Source organism: Lampetra fluviatilis, chromosome 40 (assembly GCF_964198595.1).
Source record: "Lampetra fluviatilis chromosome 40, kcLamFluv1.1, whole genome shotgun sequence".
In the NCBI taxonomy this organism is placed as follows: Eukaryota; Metazoa; Chordata; class Hyperoartia; order Petromyzontiformes; family Petromyzontidae; genus Lampetra; species Lampetra fluviatilis.
Genome location: NC_136314.1, coordinates 9,093,631 through 9,120,146, shown reverse-complemented (window position 1 = coordinate 9,120,146; position 26,516 = coordinate 9,093,631). Strand labels below are relative to the sequence as shown.

The 26,516-nt window shown below is 58.4% G+C and overlaps 1 protein-coding gene across 1 annotated transcript; it reads right to left on the bottom strand.

The window, feature by feature from the left end:
* Positions 1 to 193: 193 nt before the first annotated feature.
* On the bottom strand, positions 194 to 21,552 carry PUS7 (pseudouridine synthase 7). The gene is made up of 15 exons (XM_078875088.1): positions 20,953 to 21,552; positions 17,130 to 17,217; positions 16,333 to 16,428; positions 15,363 to 15,504; positions 13,417 to 13,528; positions 12,040 to 12,117; positions 11,077 to 11,205; positions 10,232 to 10,357; positions 9,488 to 9,549; positions 8,828 to 8,994; positions 7,370 to 7,499; positions 4,167 to 4,268; positions 3,733 to 3,862; positions 3,191 to 3,282; positions 194 to 1,360 (listed from the first exon to the last, which is right to left on the bottom strand). Exons 1-15 carry the CDS (start codon positions 21,435 to 21,437, stop codon positions 750 to 752), a joined length of 2,550 nt encoding a protein of 849 aa, XP_078731214.1. The 5' UTR covers positions 21,438 to 21,552; the 3' UTR covers positions 194 to 749.
* Positions 21,553 to 26,516: the final 4,964 nt, after the last annotated feature.

The following is a 26,516-nucleotide window of genomic DNA, read 5'->3' as shown; positions in this document are numbered from 1 at the left end:
CAGCCTGGGTCTCTCATCATAACAGGCACCTAGCCTGGCACCAGCCCGGGTCTCTCATCACAACAGGCACCTAGCCTGGCACCAGCCCGGGTCTCTCATCACAGCAGGCACCTAGCCTGGCACCTAGCCTGGGTCTGACAGGCACCTAGCCTGACACCGGAAGAGGAACGTGTCAAGGGAGGCACTCTGGCGATGTGAGAGAAGTTTAATTGAAAAGGGGCTCTCCGAGCAGAGCGGGGAACGTAACATTCAACGTACGAGCGCACATACATACATACACACACGCACATACACACACACACACGCATACACACAACTACACATACACACGCACGCAACCACACACACACGCACATACACACACGCACATGCACACACGCACGCACACATTCATACGCACGCAACCACACACGCGTGTGCGCGTGCTCGCTAACCAACAGTCTGTTAAAGCTATACGGGGGATCTTTGTCTCTGTGTGTGCATGTGTGTGTGTGGGGAGCGGTGGCGCAGCGGTTAGCGTGTTACGCCGCAAACCCCAGCGACCCGGGTTTGATTCCCGCTCACGGGCCACCAACACCACCAGTGACCTCAACCAGTCCTGGGCCTCCCCTAGGTCGACTCAGCCTCAAATGAGTTCCGGTGTGCTGTGCGTAAACGCCACCGCTGGGGAGACAAAGGCGGCCGGGCGTGGTGCTGGCCCCCCGCCCCCTCGTGCGCCGCAGTGCCGGTAGCCTTCACAGGTGCTGCTGCTACTCGCTAACAGCACTTGCCCCTGCAGCGTCACCCTCTCTGCTTGGTGGTGGTGGTGGTGTCACTGTGGTGGTGGTGGCGGTGTCTTTGGTGGTGTTGCTGGTGGTGGTGGCTATGTCCATGGTGGTGGTGGTGTTTGTGGAGGGGGGGGTGGTGGTGTCCATGGTGGTGTCCGTGGTGGTGTCTGTGGTGGTGGCGGCCGTGGTGGTGGTGTCTGTGGTGGTGTTTGTGGAGGTGGTGATGGAGGTGTCCGTGGAGGGGGTGGTGGTGGCTATGTCCATGGTGGTGGTGGTGTCCGTGGTGGTGGTGGTGTCCGTGGTGGCGGTGGTGGCCGTGGAGGTGGCCGTGGAGGGGGTGGTGTCCATGGTGGTGGTGGTGTCTATGGTGGTGATGTCCGTGGTGGTGGTGTCTGTGGTGTCTGTGGTGTTTGTGGTGGTCGTGCTCCTGGCTGTCTCTCTGGCCGTGTCCCTGCCGCTGCCGCTGCTGCTGGTGTTGAGGGCGCTCTGGCTGCGGATGCTCGTGTCCATCTTGAGCACCTCGCGCACCGCCATGGTCGCGTAGCTCGACGGGGGCAGCGCAAACTCCATCTTGAGCGCACGGTACCGCCCCTCTGCTCACGCACACCGCCACAGACGAGATGTTGACTACCTCGCCCGGTACGCACGAGGTCGTGGTACCGCCCCTCTGCTCACCACAGCGACAAAGACGAGATGTTAACTACCTCGCCCGGTACGCAGGAGGTCGTGGGTTCGATCCCGACGCCTGTCGATCTGGAGTCTGCGCGTCTCTCTCTCTCTCTCCCTGGCCGCGTGGATCGTCCTCCGGCTCCTCCCCCCGCGTTGACCAGAATCGACATTGCGCGCTTAGAACCAGAAACCGGAGGAATCCGATGAGCTATGAAGCTCTTTTCCCCCCCCACGGATGTCCTTAAGAGTATTTGGCTGCTACAAATGTCCACGCGACAAGCCACTTCTAAACAGCTGAGCAGAGCCTTGCAGCGATTAAAATAAAACACAGCTTAGTTTCAGCCGTTTACCACACACACCGTTTACCACGCACACCGTTTACCACGCACACCGTCTACCACGCACACCGTCTACCACGCACACCGTCTACCACGCACACCGTCTACCACGCACACCGTCTACCACGCACACAGTCTACCACGCACACAGTCTACCACGCACACCGTCTACCACGCACACCGTCTACCACGCACACCGTCTACCACGCACGCCGTCTACCACGCACACCGTCTACCACGCACACCGTCTACCACGCACACCGTTCACCACGCACACCGTCTACCACGCACGCCGTCTACCACGCACGCAGTTTACCACGCACGCCGTTCACCACGCACACCGTCTACCACGCACACCGTCTACCACGCACACCGTCTACCACGCACACCGTTCACCACGCACACCGTTCACCACGCACACCGTCTACCACGCACGCAGTTTACCACGCACGCCGTTCACCACGCACACCGTCTACCACGCACACCGTCTACCACGCACACCGTCTACCACGCACGCCGTCTACCACGCACACCGTTTACCACGCACGCCGTCCACCACGCACACCGTCTACCACGCACACAGTCTACCACGCACGCCGTCTACCACGCACACCGTTCACCACGCACACCGTCTACCACGCACACCGTCTACCACGCACACAGTCTACCACGCACGCCGTCTACCACGCACGCCGTCCACCACGCACACCGTCCACCACGCACACCGTCTACCACGCACACCGTCTACCACGCACGCCGTCCACCACGCACACCGTTTACCACGCACGCCGTCCACCACGCACACCGTCTACCACGCACGCCGTCTACCACGCACGCCGTCTACCACGCACACCGTCTACCACGCACGCCGTCCACCACGCACACCGTTCACCACGCACACCGTTTACCACGCACACCGTCTACCACGCACACCGTTTACCACGCACACCGTTTACCACGCACACCGTTCACCACGCACACCGTCTACCACGCACACCGTTCACCACGCACACCGTCTACCACGCACACCGTTTACCACGCACACCATTTACCACGCACACCGTCTACCACGCACACCGTCTACCACACACACCGTCTACCACGCACACCATTTACCACGCACACCGTCTACCACACACACCGTCTACCACGCACACCGTCTACCACGCACACCGTCTACCACGCACACCATTTACCACGCACACCGTCTACCACGCACACCGTTTACCACACACACCGGCACTGGGTACTCATTTGAGGCCGAGTCACCCTAAGGGAGGGCCCAGCACCGCTTCAGATCAATCTTCGCCGGCGCTTCCACGCGGCGCCGACCCCTGACCGTAACCCCCGCGACCCCCGCGACCCGTGACCCCCGCGACCCCCGCGACCCCCGCGACCCGTGACCCCTTGACGCACCGGGCTGGGCCGGGGCGGGTGACCTCCCCTCCAGGAGGTCGAGGTCGGTGGCGATGAGAGGCACCGTGGAGTCGTCATAGCGACACAGCTCCCTGCGTCGCCACGGCAACCGGGGGGTGGGGGGGAGAGGGGAGTCGAGGGTTAAACTCCCGCGCCGACGCACGGTGCAGACAGGAGTTCAACGTGCACACAACTCTAGCCAGCGTCACGTGACCCTTTGTTGTTGTCGTGGTTGTTGTGGTTGTTGTGGTTGTTGTGGTCACTGTTGTTGTTGTGGTTGTTGTGGTTACTGTGGTTACTGTGGTTGTGTCTCACTAGGTCATGTCACGCGGCCTTTGTTGTTGTTGTGGTTGTTGTGGTTGTTGTGGTGACTGTGGTGGTTGTTGTTGTGATGGTTGTTGTTGTTGTAGTGACTGTGGTGGTTGTTGTTGTTGTTGTGGTGGTTGTTGTGGTGGTTGTTGTGGTGGTTGTTGTGGTGGTTGTTGTGGTGGTTGTTGTTGTGGTTGTTGTTGTGGTTGTTGCGGTGCCTGTGGTGGTCTCACCAGGTGATGCCGCGTGGCCTCACGACGGCCCTGCGGTAGGCCCCGGACAGCGCGTACTCGCGCACACGGTGCCTCAGCTTGTCCCCGTCCAGACCATCCGCGGACAGCATCTCGCGGTACAAGTCTCCCACTGCGGAGACACGGCGGAGACACGGCGGGGACATCACGGAGACACAATGAAGACACAGCGGAGACACAATGGAGACACAGCGGAGACACGAGACACAGCGGAGACACGGCGGAGACACGGCGGGGACATCACGGAGACACAACGAGACACAGCGGAGACACAACGGGGACACAACGGGGACACAGCAGAGACACCGTAGGGACATCACGGGGACAGCCTACCATCCCCCCCCCCCCACCACCCCCCGATCCCCCCCCCCACCCCCCCCCACCACCCCCCCACCACCCACTCCCCGCCCCCTCACCCTTGTGTGTGGGGTAGACGACGTCGAAGCCCGGCAGAGGCAGCACCACGTCCAGCATGGAGGCCGCCGGCGCCGACGCCGCATCCAGCAGCAGCGGCGAGCCTGGGGCGGCACAGCGGCCTCGTCATCATCAACTTCATCGTCATCATCGTCGTCATCATCAACATCGTCATCATCATCAACGTCGTCATCATGAACATCGTCATCATCAACATCGTCATCATCGTCTACGTCATCGTCATCGTCAACATCGTCATCATTATCATCGTCATCATCAACATCATCATCGTCAACATCATCATCAACATCATCATCATCGTCATCATCGTCGTCATCATCGTCGTCATGACCATCAACATTGTCATCATCATCTACATCATCATCATCTACATCGTCATCACCCCTCACCTCACCATGGTGAGCAAGTGTGGTGAGCGAGCGTGGTGAGGGAGCGAGCGTGGCGAGCGTGGTGAGCGAGCGTGGTGAGGGAGCGTGGCGAGCGTGGTGAGGGAGCGTGGTGAGCGAGCGAGCGTGGTGAGGGAGCGAGCGAGCGTGGTGAGCGAGCGTGGTGAGCGTGGTGAGCGAGCGAGCGTGATGAGCGTGGTGAGCGTGGTGAGGGAGCGAGCGTGGTGAGCGTGGTGAGGGAGCGAGCGTGATGAGCGTGGTGAGTGTGGTGAGCGAGCGAGCGTGATGAGCGTGGTGAGCGTGGTGAGGGAGCGAGCGTGGTGAGCGTGGTGAGGGAGCGTGGTGTGCGTGGCGAGCGTGGTGAGCGAGCGAGCGTGGTGAGGGAGCGAGCGTGGTGAGCGAGCGAGCGAGGTGAGCGTGGTGAGCGTGGTGAGCGTGGTGAGCGAGCGAGCGTGGTGAGGGAGCGAGCGTGGTGAGCGAGCGAGCGTGGTGAGCGTAGTGAGCGTGGTGAGCGTGGTGAGTGAGCGTGGTGAGCGAGCGAGCGTGGTGAGGGAGCGAGCGTGGTGAGCGAGCGAGCGTGGTGAGGGAGCGAGCGTGGTGAGCGAGCGAGCGTGGTGAGCGTGGTGAGCGAGCGAGCGTGGTGAGGGAGTGAGTGAGCGTGGTGAGCGAGCGAGCGTGGTGAGCGTGGTGAGGGAGTGAGTGAGCGTGGTGAGCGAGCGAGCGTGGTGAGCGTGGTGAGCGATCGAGCGTGGTGAGCGAGCGAGCGTGGTGAGGGAGCGAGCGTGGTGAGCGAGCGAGCGTGGTGAGCGTGGTGAGCGAGCGAGCGTGGTGAGGGAGCGAGCGTGGTGAGCGAGCGAGCGTGGTGAGCGAGCGAGCGTGGTGAGGGAGTGAGTGAGCGTGGTGAGCGAGCGAGCGTGGTGAGAGTGGTGAGCGTGGTGAGCGTGGTGAGCGAGCGAGCGTGGTGAGCGTGGTGAGGGAGTGAGTGAGCGTGGTGAGCGAGCGAGCGTGGTGAGCGTGGTGAGGGAGTGAGTGAGCGTGGTGAGCGAGCGAGCGTGGTGAGCGTGGTGAGCGATCGAGCGTGGTGAGCGTGGTGAGGGAGTGAGTGAGCGTGGTGAGCGAGCGAGCGTGGTGAGCGTGGTGAGCGAGCGAGCGTGGTGAGGGAGTGAGCGAGCGTGGTGAGCGTGGTGAGCGTGGTGAGGGAGCGAGCGTGGTGAGCGTGGTGAGGGAGCGTGGTGAGGGAGCGTGGTGTGCGTGGCGAGCGTGGTGAGCGAGCGAGCGTGGTAAGGGAGCGAGCGTGGTGAGCATGGTGTGCGTGGTGAGCGTGGTGAGCGAGCGAGCGTGGTAAGGGAGCGAGCGTGGTGAGCATGGTGAGCGTGGTGAGCGTGGTGAGCGAGCGAGCGTGGTAAGGGAGCGAGCGTGGTGAGCGAGCGAGCGAGGTGAGCGTGGTGAGCGTGGTGAGGGAGCGAGCGTGGTGAGCGAGCGAGCGTGGTGAGCATGGTGAGCGTGGTGAGCGTGGTGAGCGAGCGAGCGTGGTAAGGGAGCGAGCGTGGTGAGCATGGTGTGCGTGGCGAGCGTGGTGAGCGAGCGAGCGTGGTGAGCGAGCGAGCGTGGTGAGCATGGTGAGCGTGGTGAGCGAGCGAGCGTGGTAAGGGAGCGAGCGTGGTGAGCGAGCGAGCGAGGTGAGCGTGGTGAGCGTGGTGAGCGTGGTGAGCGAGCGAGCGTGGTGAGGGAGCGAGCGTGGTGAGCGAGCGAGCGTGGTGAGCGAGCGAGCGTGATAAGGGAGCGAGCGTGGTGAGCGAGCGAGCGAGGTGAGCGTGGTGAGCGTGGTGAGCGTGGTGAGCGAGCGAGCGTGGTGAGGGAGCGAGCGTGGTGAGCGAGCGAGCGTGGTGAGCGAGCGAGCGTGGTGAGGGAGCGAGCGTGGTGAGCGAGCGAGCGTGGTGAGCGAGCGAGCGTGGTGAGCATGGTGAGCGTGGTGAGCGAGCGAGCGTGGTGAGCGAGCGAGCGTGGTGAGGGAGCGAGCGTGGTGAGCGAGCGTGGTGAGCGTGGTGAGCGAGCGTGGTGAGGGAGTGAGTGAGCGTGGTGAGCGAGCGAGCGTGGTGAGCGTGGTGAGAGTGGTGAGCGTGGTGAGCGTGGTGAGCGAGCGAGCGTGGTGAGCGTGGTGAGGGAGTGAGTGAGCGTGGTGAGCGAGCGAGCGTGGTGAGCGTGGTGAGCGTGGTGAGCGATCGAGCGTGGTGAGCGTGGTGAGGGAGTGAGTGAGCGTGGTGAGCGAGCGAGCGTGGTGAGCGTGGTGAGCGTGGTGAGCGATCGAGCGTGGTGAGGGAGTGAGTGAGCGTGGTGAGCGTGGTGAGCGAGCGAGCGTGGTGAGTGTGGTGAGTGAGCGAGCGTGGTGAGGGAGTGAGCGAGCGTGGTGAGCGTGGTGAGCGTGGTGAGCGAGCGAGCGTGGTGAGGGAGTGAGTGAGCGTGGTGAGCGAGCGAGCGTGGTGAACGTGGTGAGAGTGGTGAGCGTGGTGAGCATGGTGAGCGAGCGAGCGTGGTGAGGGAGTGAGTGAGCGTGGTGAGCGAGCGAGCGTGGTGAGCGAGCGAGCGTGGTGAGCGATCGAGCGTGGTGAGCGTGGTGAGGGAGTGAGTGAGCGTGGTGAGCGAGCGAGCGTGGTGAGCGTGGTGAGCGAGCGAGCGTGGTGAGGGAGTGAGCGAGCGTGGTGAGCGTGGTGAGCGTGGTGAGCGTGGTGAGCGTGGTGAGGGAGCGAGTGAGCGTGGTGAGCGAGCGAGCGTGGTGAGCGTGGTGAGAGCGGCCTCACCGTCATGGTCCAGCACGAGGTCCCCCGGTGCAGGCTGGAGGCCCAGCAGGCGGACGCGAGCAGACGCCGCGGCGTTCCACATCGCACTCTGGTAGCTGTGCAGGTACATGAGCCGCGTGTTCCGTGGGATCTGTCAACAACAACAACAACACAGGTACATGAGACGCGTGTTCCGTGGGATCTGTCAACAACAACAACAACACAGGTACATGAGCTGCGTGTTCCGCGGGATCTGTCAACAACAACAACAACAACACAGGTACATGAGCCTCGTGTTCCGTGGGATCTGTCAACAACAACACAGGTACATGAGACGCGTGTTCCGTGGGATCTGTCAACAACAACAACAACACAGGTACATGAGCCTCGTGTTCCGTGGGATCTGTCAACAACAACAACAACACAGGTACATGAGCCTCGTGTTCCGTGGGATCTGTCAACAACAACACAGATACATGAGCCTCGTGTTCCGTGGGATCTGTCAACAACAACACAGGTACATGAGCCTCGTGTTCCGTGGGATCTGTCAACAACAACAACAACACAGGTACATGAGCCTCGTGTTCCGTGGGATCTGTCAACAACAACAACAACACAGGTACATGAGCCTCGTGTTCCGTGGGATCTGTCAACAACAACCCGAGTGTGAGTGAGTGCGAGTGAGCAAGTGCAAGTGAGTGTTGGAGCGAGTGAACGAGTGTGAGCGAGCGTGAGCCCGGGTGAGTGAGCGTGCGAGTGTTAGCGCGAGTGAGTGAGTGTGTGAGCGTGCGAGTGTGAGCGAGCGTGCGAGTGTGAGCGAGCGTGCGAGTGTGAGTGATCGCGTGTGAGTGAGTGTGTGAGCGAGCGTGTGAGTGAGTGTGTGAGCGAGCGTGCGAGTGTGAGCGAGCGTGTGAGCGAGCGTGTGAGCGAGTGTGAGTGATCGCGTGTGAGCGAGTGTGAGTGATCGCGTGTGAGCGAGTGTGAGTGATCGCGTGTGAGCGTGTGAGCGAGCGTGTGTGAGCGAGCGTGTGAGTGAGTGAGCGTGTGAGCGAGTGTGAGTGATCGCGTGTGAGCGAGTGTGAGTGATCGCGTGTGAGTGTGTGAGCGAGCGTGCGAGCGAGTGTGAGCCCGGGTGAGTGAGTGAGAGCGTGAACGAGTGTGGGAGTGAGTGAGTGAGTGAGTGAGCGAGCGTGCGAGTGTGTGAGCGAGCGTGCGAGTGTGAGCGAGCGTGTGAGTGTGAGTGATCGTGTGAGTGAGCGAGTGAGTGTGTGAGTGAGTGAGTGTGTGAGTGTGTGAGTGAGTGTGTGAGTGAGTGTGTGAGTGAGTGAGCGAGCGTGTGAGTGAGTGTGTGAGTGAGCGTGCGAGTGTGTGAGCGTGTGAGTGAGTGTGTGAGCGAGTGTGTGTGTGAGCGTGTGAGTGAGTGTGTGAGCGAGCGTGTGAGTGAGTGAGTGTGCGAGCGAGCGTGAGCGTGAGCCTCACGCAGGAGAAGGCCCCGGTGATGTCCCCCGGCGCGTGCCGCGTCAGCCCCTGCAGGAGCCGCCCCTCCACGCCGCCGCGGCAGCGCGCCGGCAGCAGCGCCAGCGCGCGCGCCGCGTCGCGCGAGCGCCCCCACTCCTCGCGGCAGCGCACCAGCTCCGGGCGCTCCGCTACGCACACACACGGGCAAAGGGGCCCCGCGTAGCCTCAGCAGACCGTCGGGGCAAGTGCTGCTAGCGAGCGGTGCTTACGAAGGCCGGCACGGCGCGCCCGGCCGCCTTTGTCTCCCCGGTGGCGACGTTTACCACACGCCGCACCAGGTACTCGTTTGAGGCCGAGTCGACCTAGGGGAGGCCCAGGATCGGGTGAGATAATCGTCACTGATGGTGGTGTTGGCCATGAGCGGGAATCGAACTCGGGTCGCCGGGTTCGTAGCGCAGCGCTAACCGCTACACTACCGCTGCCCACACACACAGACAGAGGCAGTGTGGGTGAGTGTGGGTGAGTGTGGGTGAGCGTGGGTGAGCGTGGGTGAGTACGGGTGAGCGTGGGTGAGCGTGTGTGAGCGTGGGTGAGCGTGGGTGAGTACGGGTGAGCGTGGGTTAGTGTGTGTGAGTGTGTGCGAGTGTGAGTGAGCGTGGGGTGAGCGAGATTCGTCCTCACCTCCAGGCCGAGGCTTCAGCACCAGGTCCAGCACCTCCGGCCAGTTTCCCTGCAGCATGGCCCTGTGGGTCACGGGGTCACGGGGTCAGGGGATCAGCGGGTTAGGGGGTCAGGGGATAGCACCCATGTGGCACCCCAGTGGGGGAGTAGCGCACCACTCATCACCCCACGTGGTAAGCGTGTGGGTGAGCTGCCCACGTGGTAAGCGTGCGGGTGAGCGGGGTGAGCTGCCCTCTCTGCCCACGTGGTGAGCGTGTGGGTGAGTGTGTGGGTGAGCGGGGTGAGCTGCCCTCTCTGCCCACGTGGTGAGCGTGTGGGTGAGTGTGTGGGTGAGCGTGTGGGTGAGCGTGTGGGTGAGCGTGTGGGTGAGCGTGTGGGTGAGCTGCCCTCCTCACCTGCCCACGTGGTGAGCGTGTGGGTGAGTGTGTGGGTGAGCGTGTGGGTGAGCGTGTGGGTGAGCTGCCCTCACCTGCCCACATGGTGAGCGTGTGGGTGAGCTCCTGCCCACGTGGTGAGTGTGTGGGTGAGTGTGTGGGTGAGCGTGTGGGTGAGCGTGTGGGTGAGCGTGTGGGTGAGCGTGTGGGTGAGCGTGTGGGTGAGCGTGTGGGTGAGCTGCCCTCACCTGCCCACGTGGTGAGCGTGTGGGTGAGTGTGTGGGTGAGTGTGTGGGTGAGTGTGTGGGTGAGCGTGTGGGTGAGCGTGTGGGTGAGTGTGTGGGTGAGTGTGTGGGTGAGCTGCCCTCACCTGCCCACGTGGTGAGTGGGCACCGCTGTGGTGCCGAAGCGCTGCATGCCGTAGTAGTTGATGAAGCCGGAGTCTCGGAGCGACATCATCGCCGCGGCAACCTGCTCCTCCGTACCACTCACATTGCTGGTGGTGGGGGGGGGGCGGGGGGGTTGAGTTGATTTGGTTTAACCAGCTGAGCACTCTCCAGACCAGGATAAGTCTCATGTGCAAGGGTGAGTGAGTGGGTGTATGAGTGGGTGGGTGAGTGGGTGAATGATTGATTAAGTGGGTCAGTGGGTGGGTGAGTGGATGGGTGAGTAGGTGAGTGGGTGTATGAGTGGGTGAATGATTAAGTAGGTTGGTCAGTGGATGGGTGAGCGGGTAGGTGAGTAGGTGAGTGGGTGTATGAGTGGGTGAATGATTGAGTAGGTGGATGAGTGGAAGGGTGGGTGAGTGGGTGAGTAGGTGAGGGAGTGAGCGGGTGAGAGATGATGAGTGAGTGGATGGGTGGGTGGGTGAGTGGGTGTATGAGTGGGCGAGTGGGTGAGTGAGTGAGCGAGTGAGCAAGTGAGTGAGTGGATGGGTGCGTGAGTGAGTGGGCATGTGAGTGAGTGGGTATGTGAGTGAGTGGGTGAGCGAGTGGGTGAGCGAGTGATTGAGTGGGTGCGTGAGTGAGTGAGCGGGTGAGCGAGTGGGTGAGCGAGTGAGTGGGTGGGTGCGTGCGTGAGTGGGCAAGCGAGCGAGCGGGTGAGCGAGTGGGTGAGCGAGCGAGTGGGCGAGCGAGTGAGCGAGCGAGTGAGCAAACGAGTGAGCGAGCGAGCTTGCGAGGGTCTGTGTGCAGGGGGCGGGGGGTCCTTGCGCACCGCAGCACGACGCTGAAGTGGTTGCCCTGCAGCGCCCCCAGGCGGAGGCCGCTGCGTGCGTACGAGAAGTTCCCCAGGCGCACCCCACGCAGACAGCGGTTCAGCTGCGCCAGCCGCTCCGCACTCACCCTGCACCGGGGGGGGGTATAGATCGGTGAGCACGTGAGTGTGCGTGTGAGTGTGCCTGAGCGTGTGCACATTTGAGCACGCGTGTGAGTGAGCGCGTGAGTCCGTGTACGTGTGTGTGTGTGCGCACGTGAGCCTGTGATTATCTGTGCACACGAGTGTGCGAGTGTTAGCGTGCGTGCGTGTGTGTGCGAGTGTTAGTGTGCGTGTATGTGCACATGTGAATGTGTGTGTGTGCACGTGAGCCTGTGTGAGCCTGTGATTATCTGTGCACACGAGTGTGCTCGTGTGAGTGCATAGTGTGTGTTTGTGTGCGACTATGTTAGTGCGCGAGTGTTAGTGTGCGCGTGGGAGTGCGTGTGTGAGTGTGTGTGAGTGTGTGCAAGTGCGTGTGTGTGCGTGTGCGTACGCGTGTGAGTGCGTGCGTGTGTGAGTGTGTGTGTGCGTGTGTGAGTGTGCGCGTGTGTGAGTGTGCGCGTGTGTGAGTGTGTGTACGCGTCAACACACTGCCCTACGAATGCGGCAGGGATCTAAGTTCGATTCCCACTCGTGGCCATGACGATAATTTGAACCGGTCCCAAGCCTCCCCTAGGTCAACTCAACCTCAAATTATCACCTGGTGCAGTGAGCGTATTAATCATCAGCACTGGGAAGACAAAGGTGGCCGGGGCATGGTGCCGGCCAGCCCACCCCCTGGGCACGTTCTGTTACGTTTATTCTGTCTCGGGCAAAACCCGCTGGGCATTCGTAGGTGCTGCTCACCTCGAACAGCACTTGCCCCGACAGCGCGCGCAGGCTACGCGGGGGAGCTTTGTCTGTGTCTGTGTGTGAGGTCACCGTAGCGCCGCCACCTCCTGCACGGTGACCGCCCGTTTGTCCTTGGTGCCCACGTACGAGAAGGTGGCCGGCCGCACCCTGCACGCACACACACACACGCACGCACACACACACGCACGCACACACGCACGCACACACGCACGCGCACACGCACGCGCACACGCACGCAACAACACATGCACGCACACAACACGCACGCAACACGCACACGCAACACACACACGCGAACACACACGCACGCACGCACGCGCACACACGCACACAACACGCACGCACACGCGCACACACGCACACGCAACACGCACACCCACAACACACACATCCACGCACACGTGCACACACACGCATTCACCACACACACGCCCACACGCCCATGCACATACGCACACACACGCCGACGCACACATAAATACGTCAGCCGCGTGCCAGGCTAGGTGCACGGAGAAGGCAGGTGGTTATCCAGAGGTGCTGTGGGCATGGGTGTGTATGGGTGGAGCCAGAGGTGGGACAAAGTCATTGTTATGCAAGTCCAAGTCGAGTCGCAAGTCATCAAATTCATGACTCGAGTCTGACTCGAGTCCAAGTCACATGACTCGAGTCCACATCTCATAGGTGGGACAAAGTCATTGTTATGCAAGTCCAAGTCGAGTCGCAAGTCATCAAATTCATGACTCGAGTCTGACTCGAGTCCAAGTCACATGACTCGAGTCCACACCTCTGGGTGGAGCTATGGTTGCTATGAGCTATGGGTGGATTTTGGAGGGTTGGTGTGGGTGGGTGAATGGGTGGCTGTGGGAGGGTGGGTGTGGGTGGGTGTGGATGGGTGTGGGTGGGTGTGTGTGTGTGGGTAAGTGTGTGTGGGTGTGGGTGGGTGGATGGGTGGGTGTGTGTGGGTGGCTGTGGGTGGGTGGGTGGATGGATGGATGGGTGTGGGTGGATGGGTGTGGGTGGATGGGTGAGTATTGGAGGGTGGGTGTGGGTGGGTGTGGGTGAGTGTGTGTGGGTGGGTGTGGGTGGGTGTGGGTGGGTGGGTGTGGGTGGGTGGATGGGTGTGGGTGGGTGGATGGATGGGTGTGGGAGGATGGGTAGGTGTGGGTGGATGGGTAGGTGTGGGTGGGTGTGGGTTGGGGTAGGTGGGTGTGGGTGGATGGGTGTGAGTGGATGGGTGGGGGTGGGTGGATGGGTAGGTGTGGGTGGGTAGGTGTGGGTGGATGGGTATGGGTGCGTGTGGGTGGATGGGTGTGGATGGGTAGGTGTGGGTGGGTGGATGTAGGTGGATCGGTATGGGTGCGTGTGGGTGCGTGTGGGTGGGTATTGGTGTGTGGCTATGGGTGGCACACGGACACAGACGACCGGGGTGCCCCCCCCCCGCCTCACCGCACGAGGCTGGCCAGGGAGCTCACGGCGTCCATGGTGTCGCGGTTCTCCTTGTAGAGCAGGAAGCGGCAGTAGCTGCCCCGCGCCTTGGGCCACGAGTTCACGCGCGAGTCTACACACACACACGCGCACACGCGCACACACACACACACGAGTTAACGCGCGAGTCTACACATACATGCACACACGCGCACACACGCACGAGTTCACAAATGAGTCTACACACACGCACACACGCACACACACACACATGAGTTCACACGCGAGTCTATACACACACGCACACACACACACACACGCACGAGTTCACAAATGAGTCTACACACACGCACACACGCACACACGCACACACACACGAGTTCACACGCGAGTCTATACACACACGCACACACACACACGCGCACGAGTTCACAAATGAGACTACACACACGCACACACACACACGAGTTCATGCACGAGTCTACACACACGAGTTCGCGTAAGAGTCTACACACACACACACACGAGTTCACACACGAGTTCACGCACGAGTCTACACACACACACACGAGTTCGCGTAAGAGTCTACACACGCACACGAATTCACGCACGAGTTCACGCACGAGTCTATACACAATCACACACACACGAGTTCACACGCGAGTCTACGCACACACACACGCGCGAGTTCACAAGTGAGTCTACACACACACACACACACGAGTTCACGCGTGAGTCTACACACACACGCACCAGTCTACACAGACTTCACGTTGGCTCAAGGTGCCGTGGTAACGAATGGCGGCGGTTGTTGTTGTTGTCGAGTGTTTACCGAGTGTGGTGAGAGAGTGGCGAGCGGCGAGCAAACACTCCCCGAGTTATCAAGCTGCGCCGGTGTGTGTTGAGTGGCGAGTGTGGCGAGTGGTGAGTGTGGCGAGTGGTGAGTGTGGCGAGTGGTGAGTGTGTTGAGTGGCGAGTGTGGCGAGTGGTGAGTGTGGCGAGTGTGGCGAGTGGTGAGTGTGGCGAGTGGTGAGTGTGGCGAGTGTGGCGAGTGGTGAGTGTGGCGAGTGGTGTGGCGAGTGTGGCGAGTGGTGAGTGTGGTGAGTGTGGCGAGTGGGGAGTGTGGCGAGTGGTGAGTGTGGCGAGTGTGGCGAGTGGTGAGTGTGGCGAGTGGTGAGTGTGGCGAGTGTGGCGAGTGGGGAGTGGGGCGAGTGTGGCGAGTGTGGCGAGTGGTGAGTGTGGCGAGTGTGGCGAGTGGTGAGTGTGGCGAGTGGTGAGCGCGCACCTCAAACTATAAACTTGTACTATTTGTTTTCACCAAGTAAGGCCCCACTGAGCTATGTAGCTTTTTTTCACAAACGATAGCTCTACGAAGTGGCTCATCATTATCACGTTGACATTTATAGCAGCCAAACACTCTAAACGTATAATGTTGATTCTAAATGCGGAGCGGAAAAAGCGGAGGACCCGGAGAAATATCCACGTTACCACGGTGAGAGAGAGAGACACGCAAACTACAAATATACAGGAGCAGGCGTCAGGGCAGGGATCGAACCCACGACCTCCTGCGTACCAGGCGAGGTAGTCAACATCTCCCAGCCACCGTGATGAGAGAGAGACACGCAAACTACAAATATACAGCAGCAGGCGTCAGGGCAGGGATCGAACCCACGACCTCCTGTACACCAGGCGAGGTAGTTAACATCTCCTCGCCACCGTGATGATGATGAGAGGAGACACGTAAACTCCAAATCTACAGCAGGCGTCGTCAGGGTCGGGATCGAACCCACGACCTCCTGCGTACCAGGCGAGGTAGTCAACATCTCCTAGCCACCGTGATGATGAGAGAGAGACACGCAAACTCCAAATATACAGCAGCAGGCGTCAGGGCCGGGATCGAACCCACGACCTCCTGCGTACCAGGCAAGGGAGTCAACATTTCCCGGCCACGGTGGCGCCCGACTCACCGCGCCCGGTGAGCGTGGCGGTGCGGTACGCCACGATGACGCGGCGACCGTCCCTCTGCTCGGTCCGCGTCTCCAGGCCCGGGAATCGAGCGCGCACGGCGCGGTGCAGCACGGTGCGGGAGTCCTTACTCAGCTGCTCCACCTGCAGCCTCGCACGCCAGAGACAGAGAGCCCCCGCGGAGCTTGAACACACTGCCGGGGCAGGTGCTGTCGATGAAGGCCGGCACGGCGTACGAGGGGGTGGGTGGCCAGTACCGCGCCCGGCCGCCTTTGTCTCCCCAGTGGCGATGTTTACACATCGCACTCATTTGAGGCCGAGTCGACGTAGGGGACGCCCATGACAGGTTCACACACACCGAGACACACACACACACATTCACAGAGACACACACACATACACATTCACAGACACACACACACATTCACAGAGACACACACACACACATTCACAGAGACACACACACCCACATTCACAGAGACACACACACCCACATTCACAGAGACACACACACATTCACAGAGACACACACACATACACACATTCACAGAGACACACACACATACACACATTCACAGAGACACATACACACATTCACAGAGACACATACACACAGAGACACACACACATTCACAAAGACACACACACATTCACAGAGACACACACACATATTCACAGAGACACACACCAAGACACACACACATTCACAGAGACATACAAACATTCACAAAGACACACACACATTCACAGAGACACACACACATACACACATTCACAGAGACACACACACACACATTCACCGAGACACACACACATTCACAGAGACACACACACACATACACACACGGCCGTGGCGTGTGTGGTGTCCGCACAATGCCCCCCCCCCCGTCGCCCCCCAGTGCGTGGTGAGCAGCGAGCGTCGGGCTGGTGCCCGTGGTAACCTTTGACCTCCTAGTCGTCGTCGCCGCTCACCTCCATGAGGAGTTCGTGACCTTTGCCGGCCTGGAGGTCGGTCAGGAGAGCGAGCTGCTCGTCCGTGAGCGGCCCCGTGTCCACGTCCACACGCACCTACGCAGACAAAGATCCCCCGGGTAGCCTCCACAGACTTTTTGGGGCAAGTACTGTGAGCGAGCAGCACCGATGAAGGCCGGCACGGCACACGAGGGGGTGGGGGTGGCCAGCATCACACCCGGCCGCCTTTGTCTCCCCAGTGGCGATGTTTACTACACGCCGCCACCAGGTACTCATTTGAGGCCGAGTCGACCTTGGGGAGGCCCAGGACCTGTTCAGATAATCGTCACTGGCTGTGTTGGCCGTGAGCGAGAATTGAGCTAGGGTCGCCGGGTTCGTAGCGTAGCGCTAACCGCTGCTCCACCACTCCCCACACAAACACACCAACACAAGCACTATCACAGATTCAAAGATCCCCCGTGTAGCCTTAACAGACTGTTGGGGAAAGTGCTGTTGGCCAGAAGCACCAATGAAGACGGGCACGGCACACGAGGGGGTGGGTGGCCAGCACCAATCCCGGCCGCCTTTGTCTCCCTAGTGGCGATGTTCACACACCGCACCGGGTACTCGAACACAAACAGACACACGGACAAAGACGCGCACACACACACACCCATCTTTCATGAACCACACATCGAGTGAATGAAGCTGTAGCCACGATGATGACGCTTCGTGCTGCGATGATGTTGCTGTACGATGTGTGGTGGATGTTGCCGCGTGGTGACCATGAGATGCTGGCGAGGTGCAATGAGTGTCACCTCTTCCGGCGCGGCGGGGGGGTTGAGGTCGTCGAGATGCAAGACCTTCCCTTCCTCGTTGATCTCATGCACCACAAAGTCAGAATACCTGCCCACATCATCACCACCACCATCATCATCACCACCATCAATAACAACATCATCATCACCACCACGATCATCACCACCATCAATAACAACATCAACATCACTGCCACCATCAATAACATCAACATCACCACCATCATCACCATCAATAACAACATCACCACCATCATCATCATCACCACCACCATCAATAACAACATCACCACCACCATCATCATCACCATCAATAACAACATCACCACCACCATCATCATCACCATCAATAACAACATCATCACCACCATCAATAACAACATCAACATCACCACCACCACCACCATCATCACCACCATCAATAACAACATCATCATCACCACCATCATCATCATCAATAACATTAACATCACCACCACCATCATCACTACCATCAATAACAACATCATCATCACCACCATCATCACCATCATCACCACCATCAATAACAACATCAACATCACTGCCACCATCAATAAAATTAACATCACCACCATCATCATCACCACCACCATCAATAACATCAACATCACCACCATCATCACCACCACCATCAATAACAACATCACCACCACCATCATCACCACCATCAATAACAACATCACCACCACCATCATCACCACCATCAATAACAACATCACCACCACCATCATCACCACCATCAATAACAGCATCACCACCACCACCACCATGAATAACAACATCAACATCACTGCCACCATCAATAACATTAACATCACCACCATCATCATCACCACCACCATCATCAATAACAACATCAACATCACCACCATTACCACCAACAACTGCCATTCATCACTATATGGCGGTGACGTCACCACGGCGCTTGTGCCAGGCTAAGTGCACTTTAAGGCCACGTGAAGAGTCTAACGCCCGCTGGCAGGAGGTCACGGGGCAGACCCAGTAGGTGCCACGGGTCGACTGATTGAGATGAGTAGCCGATGCACCACCTGTGCTCCCTGCTGTGCCAACTTGCTGTGCTTTAGCTGCCCGACGCTCCGCTCGTTGTTGTGAGCGTCACTCCTCTGCCCTCCGTTATTGCTGGAGGGCGACTGCCTCCACAGAGGCTGATCTTGACATCGCTGGTACCAGTCATCGGCAAATCCACTCATCTCCACATCCTCCTGTACCACATCACTCCATCTCTTCTCTAGCCCATGCCGTGCCCATTTCGCCCACTCTATCCAACCTGAAGCTTCGTGTGGAGCGACAGACCAGGTAGCTTCCACGTAGCATTATGCAACCGATGAAAAGATAATGCTGCTCGACCGATTCGGAGTGAGACCTCTGCTGTCAAACCGGAGCCGGTCATGAGCACACTGCCCAGGCATGGGAAACTCCACAACTGCCCCATGGTACAAAATACCCAGGCAGGTGCTTAGTTTTGGTGGGGTTGATGGTAAGGCACCACCTCTTAATCGCAAGCTCCAGGTTCAGCAGCAGCGCCTCCAACTCCTCCTCTGAGTGAGCAGCAATTACCAGATCATCGGCATACGTAACATGGTTGACCGATAGGGAGCCATCCCTTGACCGCACCCGGGCATCGATCAGCCTCCCATTGTATCTGTACCAGATGGAAATTCCTCTGGTACAACCACCGAAAGTTACACGAACTACATGGTCGAAATAGATGTTAAATAATGTAGGAGCCATAGGACATCCCTGTCGAACACCAAGGTCAACAGGGAATGGCTCCGACTCCCGGCCACGTAGTTTTACCCGGGCCCGCTCACCATCATGAAGGTCCTTAATGACCGTGAGCAGAGTCAGGGACTCCAAAAGCACTAAGAACCCAGGCCTACCTGATGGTATCATAGGCCTTGACCAGGTCAATAAAGCAGAGATGTAGGTCTTGTTGGAATTCCCTACACCTCTGCTGTAGCGGACGAACAGTAAATATGGCATCTGTGCAGAACCGCCCTTTCCTGAAACCACACAGGGGCTCCGCAAGCCTCTCCTCAGCGTGCCTAGCAAGGCGATGTTGGATAATCCTTGCCAGGACCTTTCCCGGCACACTGAGGAGTGAGATGCCCCTGTAGTTGTTACAGTCTGTGCAGTCCCCCTTCTTAAAGAGGGGGACCACCAGGGCATCCTTCTAGTCCTGCGGAACCCGTCCAGTGGTCCAGACTGTTGTTATGATGTCATATAGGGCAGTCTGTGCACAAACGCCACCCTCCCTCAGCATTTCGCTTGGGAGATCATCTCTGCCCAGTGCCTTTCCTAGTCTCGGACTCTGGATCACCTTCAGTTCTTCCTCAACAGATGGCACCTCAGCCAGCCACTCACAGGGGGTGACTTCTTCCAATAGCAGCCTCAGCAGGGTCATCCCCACTTTTTCCCACGACGTTTTTCAGGCTGAGGGATTTCCCCACCCCCAGGACTTCACAGAAATGCTCAGCAAATCAGCTCTTGGGGGTCGGAGATTGGATCACCATTCTTTCCCCTAATGATGGTAATAGGTATGGCGCTGCAGGTTACTTTTTTGATGAAGTTAAATAGTGATTTGTGATCGCGGACCACTGAGGCAGACTCCATCTCCTCAGCAACCCGCGACCACCATCCATCCTTGCAGCGCCTCACGGCTCTCTGAACCTCTGAGCAAAGGCTGCGGTAAGCCTCCTCATTCTCTGACGTGGGATGCTGTAGACGATGAGTGGGCCTGTCGCTTTTTCTCAACCAGCCTGAACACCTCCTCTGTCAGCCAGGGTCTCTGCGGAGGTCTGGACCGCGTACCCAACTCAGCCATTGCAGCTGCATGAGCCACAGCCCTAAACCTCGCCCATTTACCCTCAACATCAGGAGGAGTGGGGAACAATGGCAACCCCAGCCGCAAGCGATAATTAAATTCTCGCTTGCAACTTTCATCAGCTAGCTGAGACCATGCCACTGTGGGTTTGAATGGGGTCCTGGATGTACACCCACCACCAGAGTGGAAGAATGGCAGGCGCATCCTACAGATGACAAGTCGATGGTCAGTGGGCAGATCAGCTCCACGGTAGGTCCTGGTGTCAAGGACAAGGGCCCGCATCCGCTGTTCCGTCACTGCGTAGTCCAGCAGATGTTCTTTGCTTGGACCTGGCATGCATCCATGATGATGTGTGGATGTGCCGATGCCGGAACAGCGTGTTGGTAATTACAAGCCCATGGGCTGCACAAAAATCTAGCAGCCTCCTACCGTTGTTATTGAGCTGATCAGGCCCATGCCCTCCAATCACTCCAGACCAGGTGCCAGCATCATGACCAACTCGGGCATTAAAGTCACCCAACAAGATGACTCTGTCCCGAGTGGCCACTTTAGCCAGCACCTGTGACAGGTCATAGAAGGCATCCGACTCATCGGCCTTGCCTGCATCCCTCCACGGATGTTCGTCTTCGGTGGGGGCATAAGTAACCACGACCACCGCTCCTCGCCTCTGGTTGATAGGAAGGCGAGCCCAAAGTAGCCTGGGGCTTACAGCTATCACCATCACCACCCCATCACCGCTATCACCACCACCGTCATCACCGACACATCACCGCTATCACCACCACCACACCACCGTAATCACCACCACCGCTATCACCACCACACCACCGTCATCACCACCACACCACCGTCATCACCGACACATCACCGCTATCAGCGACACATCACCGCTATCACCACCACACCACCACCACCACACCACCACTATCACCACCACACCACCACCGTCGCGCTCACCGCTCCTTGAGGATGCCTGAGAACCCCGCGAGGTCGCTCACGAACTCGGCGATGCCCACGTCGACCTCCACGAGGCAGTGTTTCATCCGCTCCGCGAACTCCTCGCCTCCCTGATCCCGCACCACCGCGTCTCCCCCATCACCACCACCACCAGCAGCAGCAGCAGCATCACGATGGCCGTCGGCATCACCATCAGCAGCAGCAGCATCATCGCCGTTGACGGCATCGTCATCAGCACCATCTTCAGCCGTGACCACCTCGGCGGATAGAGCAAAATCGCCGGGGCGAGCGTCCGCTTCCTGGGCCTTCCCCGCGACTCCATCAACCCGCGCCTCGCCTCCATCTCCCCCGGCCTCCCCTCCACCTCCCCCGGCCTCCCCCCGAGTCTCCCTCTCGTCTCCCGCGTCGCCTTCCCTCCTCGGCCTCTTCCCGGACCGCGTCTCCTCGGCCTCGCCGCTCTCTCGCGCTCGCTTCGCGGCCTCCATGACACGTTCTGGAGGGGTGTGGGGGCTTAATTAGTGACGTCACCCCTCGTTAATTGGCGACGTTTCCCGCGTTTAATTGCCAGCGAGCGTTGGCCACCCTCCTCCTCACCCACGTGGTCGCTCCAAGACGCACGTGGCTCGACCTCCCAGCAAGCGGCCACGCGATTGGTCAGCCGGCGTGGGCGTGACCGAGCTTCTGACCAATCGCGTGCGAGCACCGGGGTGAGTGGGGGAGGCAAAAGTGGTGCTCGCGAAGATTTCTCCCCCCACCACCCCGCACCACCACAACCAACATCGCATTTTTAGTTCCGGGTGGATACACGGTGTTGGTTCCGGCACCTACCAACAGCAGCAGCAGAGCGTTGTCGCAGCGCCCCGTGCCTCCACTCCACTGCTGGATGAGGCCTCGTGTCCAGCAGCTGCTGCTGTTGTTGTTGTCACCGAGGTTGTGTCACTGCACTGCTGGATGAGACCTCGTGTCTAGCAGCTGCTGCTGTTGTTGTTGTCACCGAGGTTGTGTCACTGCACTGCTGGATGAGACCTCGTGTCCAGCAGCTGCTGTTGTTGTTGTCACCGAGGTTGTGTCACTGCACTGCTGGATGAGGCCTCGTGTCCAGCAGCTGCTGCTGTTGTTGTTGTCACCGAGGTTGTGTCACTGCACTGCTGGATGAGGCCTCGTGTCCAGCAGCTGTTGTTGTTGTCACCGAGGTTGTGTCACTGCACTGCTGGATGAGGCCTCGTGTCCAGCAGCTGTTGTTGTTGTCACCGAGGTTGTGTCACTCCACTGCTGGATGAGACCTCGTGTCCAGCTGTTGTTGTCACCGAGGTTGTGTCACTCCACTGCTGGATGAGACCTCGTGTCCAGCTGTTGTTGTCACCGAGGTTGTGTCACTCCACTGCTGGATGAGACCTCGTGTCCAGCAGCTGCTGTTGTTGTCACCGAGGTTGTGTCACTCCACTGCTGGATGAGACATCGTGTCCAGCTGTTGTTGTCACCGAGGTTGTGTCACTCCACTGCTGGATGAGACCTCGTGTCCAGCAGCTGTTGTTGTTGTCACCGAGGTTGTGTCACTCCACTGCTGGATGAGGCCTCGTGCCCAGCAGCTGTTGTTGTCACCGATGTTGTGTCACTCCACTGCTGGATGAGGCCTCGTGTCCAGCAGCTGCTGTTGTTGTCACCGAGGTTGTGTCACTCCACTGCTGGATGAGGCCTCGTGCCCAGCAGCTGTTGGTGTCACCGAGGTTGTGTCACTCCACTGCTGGATGAGGCCTCGTGTCCAGCAGCTGTTGTTGTTGTCACCGAGGTTGTGTCACTCCGCTGCTGGATGAGGCCTCGTGTCCAGCAGCTGATGTTGTTGTTGTCACCGAGGTTGTGTCACTCCACTGCTGGATGAGGCCTCGTGTCCAGCAGCTGCTGCTGTTGTTGTCACCGAGGTGTCACTCCGCTGCTGGATGAGGCCTCGTGTCCAGCAGCTGTTGTTGTTGTTGTCACCGAGGTTGTGTCACGGGCCACACGTCGTCCACACTTGGTCGGTGCGGAGTTGAAGGGAAACACCACAGAACCCGCAGCTATGATCTTTGGTTGTTTCGTAGGTATTTAAAAATAAAAGCGTGAAATAAAATAAATCTCGACGACGTTTCGATCGCAACACAAGCGGCCGTCCTCAGGCGGAAAAAAATATCCAGCAGTGAAAGCAGATCCAGTGGCAGCAATTCAACTGCTGGATGATATTTGTTCCGCACGAGGACGACCGCTGGTGTTGCGATCAAAACGTCATCATTTATTTTATTTTTCGACCTCCGTGACTTTACCGACAGAACCAAAGGGGGGTTGTGGATTCCCGCAATCACGAGAACCCACCAGCCGCCAGCCCCTGAGCAAGTTGCAGACCAACTGAGACCTCATGGCTCACCCCGTGCCCCTCTAAATCTCCCCGTGCCCCTCTAAATCTCCCCGTGCCCCTCTAAATCTCAACGTGCCCCTCTAAATCTCCCCGTGCCCCTCTAAATCTCCCCGTGCCCCTCTAAATCTCAACGTGCCCCTCTAAATCTCAACGTGCCCTTCTAAATCTCAACGTGCCCCTCTAAATCTCAACGTGCCCCTCTAAATCTCAACGTGCCCTTCTAAATCTCAACGTGCCCCTCTAAATCTCAACGTGCCCCTCTAAATCTCAACGTGCCCCTCTAAATCTCCCCGTGCCCTTCTAAATCTCAACGTGCCCCTCTAAATCTCAACGTGCCCCTCTAAATCTCCCCGTGCCCCTCTAAATCTCCCCGTGCCCCTCTAAATCTCAACGTGCCCCTCTAAATCTCCCCGTGCCCCTCTAAATCTCCCCGTGCCCCTCTAAATCTCAACGTGCCCCTCTAAATCTCAACGTGCCCTTCTAAATCTCAACGTGCCCCTCTAAATCTCAACGTGCCCCTCTAAATCTCAACGTGCCCCTCTAAATCTCCCCGTGCCCTTCTAAATCTCAACGTGCCCCTCTAAATCTCAACGTGCCCCTCTAAATCTCCCCGTGCCCCTCTAAATCTCCCCGTGCCCCTCTAAATCTCAACGTGCCCCTCTAAATCTCCCCGTGCCCCTCTAAATCTCCCCGTGCCCCTCTAAATCTCAACGTGCCCCTCTAAATCTCAACGTGCCCTTCTAAATCTCAACGTGCCCCTCTAAATCTCAACGTGCCCCTCTAAATCTCAACGTGCCCCTCTAAATCTCAACGTGCCCCTCTAAATCTCAACGTGCCCCTCTAAATCTCAACGTGCCCCTCTAAATCTCAACGTGCCCCTCTAAATCTCAACGTGCCCCTCTAAATCTCCCCGTGCCCTTCTAAATCTCAACGTGCCCCTCTAAATCTCAACGTGCCCCTCTAAATCTCAACGTGCCCCTCTAAATCTCCCCGTGCCCTTCTAAATCTCAACGTGCCCCTCTAAATCTCAACGTGCCCCTCTAAATCTCAACGTGCCCCTCTAAATCTCCCCGTGCCCCTCTAAATCTCCCCGTGCCCCTCTAAATCTCAACGTGCCCCTCTAAATCTCAACGTGCCCCTCTAAATCTCAACGTGCCCCTCTAAATCTCAACGTGCCCCTCTAAATCTCAACGTGCCCCTCTAAATCTCAACGTGCCCCTCTAAATCTCAACGTGCCCCTCTAAATCTCCCCGTGCCCCTCTAAATCTCCCCGTGCCCCTCTAAATCTCAACGTGCCCCTCTAAATCTCAACGTGCCCCTCTAAATCTCAACGTGCCCCTCTAAATCTCCCCGTGCCCCTCTAAATCTCCCCGTGCCCCTCTAAATCTCAACGTGCCCCTCTAAATCTCAACGTGCCCCTCTAAATCTCAACGTGCCCCTCTAAATCACCCCGTGCCCCTCTAAATCTCAACATGCCCCTCTAAATCTCAACGTGCCCCTCTAAATCTCAACGTGCCCCTCTAAATCTCATCGTGCCCCTCTAAATCTCAAAGTGCCCCTCTAAATCTCAACGTGCCCCTCTAAATCTCATCGTGCCCCTCTAAATCTCAAAGTGCCCCTCTAAATCTCAACGTGCCCCTCTAAATCTCAACGTGCCCCTCTAAATCTCAACGTGCCCCTCTAAATCTCAACGTGCCCCTCTAAATCTCAACGTGCCCCTCTAAATCTCAACGTGCCCCTCTAAATCTCAACGTGCCCCTCTAAATCTCAACGTGCCCCTCTAAATCTCAACGTGCCCCTCTAAATCTCAACGTGCCCCTCTAAATCTCAACGTGCCCCTCTAAATCTCAACGTGCCCCTCTAAATCTCAACGTGCCCCTCTAAATCTCAAAGTGCCCCTCTAAATCTCAACGTGCCCCTCTAAATCTCATCGTGCCCCTCTAAATCTCCCCGTGCCCCTCTAAATTTCCCCGTGCCCCTCTAAATCTCATCGTGCCCCTCTAAATCTCCCCGTGCCCCTCTAAATCTCCCCGTGCCCCTCTAAATCTCAACGTGCCCCTCTAAATCTCAACGTGCCCCTCTAAATCTCCCCGTGCTCCTCTAAATCTCCCCGTGCCCCTCTAAATCTCAACGTGCCCCTCTAAATCTCAACGTGCCCCTCTAAATCTCAACGTGCCCCTCTAAATCTCCCCGTGCTCCTCTAAATCTCCCCGTGCCCCTCTAAATCTCCCCGTGCCCCTCTAAATCTCAACGTGCCCCTCTAAATCTCAACGTGCCCCTCTAAATCTCAACGTGCCCCTCTAAATCTCAACGTGCCCCTCTAAATCTCCCCGTGCCCCTCTAAATCTCAACGTGCCCCTCTAAATCTCAACGTGCCCCTCTAAATCTCAACGTGCCCCTCTAAATCTCAACGTGCCCCTCTAAATCTCAACGTGCCCCTCTAAATCTCAACGTGCCCCTCTAAATCTCAACGTGCGCCTCTAAATCTCAACGTGCCCTTCTAAATCTCCCCGTGCCCCTCTAAATCTCCCCGTGCCCCGCTAAATCTCCCCGTGCCCCTCTAAATGTCAACGTGCCCCTCTAAATCTCAACGTGTCCCTCTAAATCCCAACGTGCCCCTCTAAATCTGAACGTGCCCCTCTAAATCTCAACGTGCCCCTCTAAATCTCAACGTGCCCCTCTAAATCTCAACGTGCCCCTCTAAATCTCCCCGTGCCCCTCTAAATCTCCCCGTGCCCCTCTAAATCTCCCCGTGCCCCTCTAAATCTCCCCGTGCCCCTCTAAATCTCAACTTGCCTCTCTAAATCTCAACATGCCCCTCTAAATCTCAACTTGCCTCTCTAAATCTCAACGTGCCCCTCTAAATCTCCCCGTGCCCCTCTAAATCCCACCGTGCCCCTCTAAATCTCAACGTGCCGCTCTAAATCTCAACATGCCCCTCTAAATCTCCCCGTGCCCCTCTAAATACCAACGTGCCCCTCTAAATCTCAACGTGTCCCTCTAAATCCCAACGTGCCCCTCTAAATCTCAACGTGCCCCTCTAAATCTCAACGTGCCCCTCTAAATGTCAACGTTCCCCTCTAAATCTCCCCGTGCCCCTCTAAATGTCAACGTGCCCCTCTAAATGTCAACGTGCCCCTCTAAATCTCAACGTGCCCCTCTAAATCCCAACGTG

What these genes read in the sequence shown, in the direction of transcription:
- PUS7 (XM_078875088.1), bottom strand. Translation starts at nt 21,437, where the DNA reads ATGGAGGCCGCGAAGCGAGCGCGAGAGAGCGGCGAGGCCGAGGAGACG. An exon ending in CAGGAGGTGGCGGCGCTACG is followed by an intron (nt 11,206 to 12,039) that starts GTGACCTCACAC and finishes CCCCCGGTGCAG; the next exon opens with GGTGAGTGCGGAGCGGCTGG. An exon ending in GCTGAAGCCTCGGCCTGGAG is followed by an intron (nt 8,995 to 9,487) that starts GTGAGGACGAAT and finishes GTGTGTGCGTAG; the next exon opens with CGGAGCGCCCGGAGCTGGTG.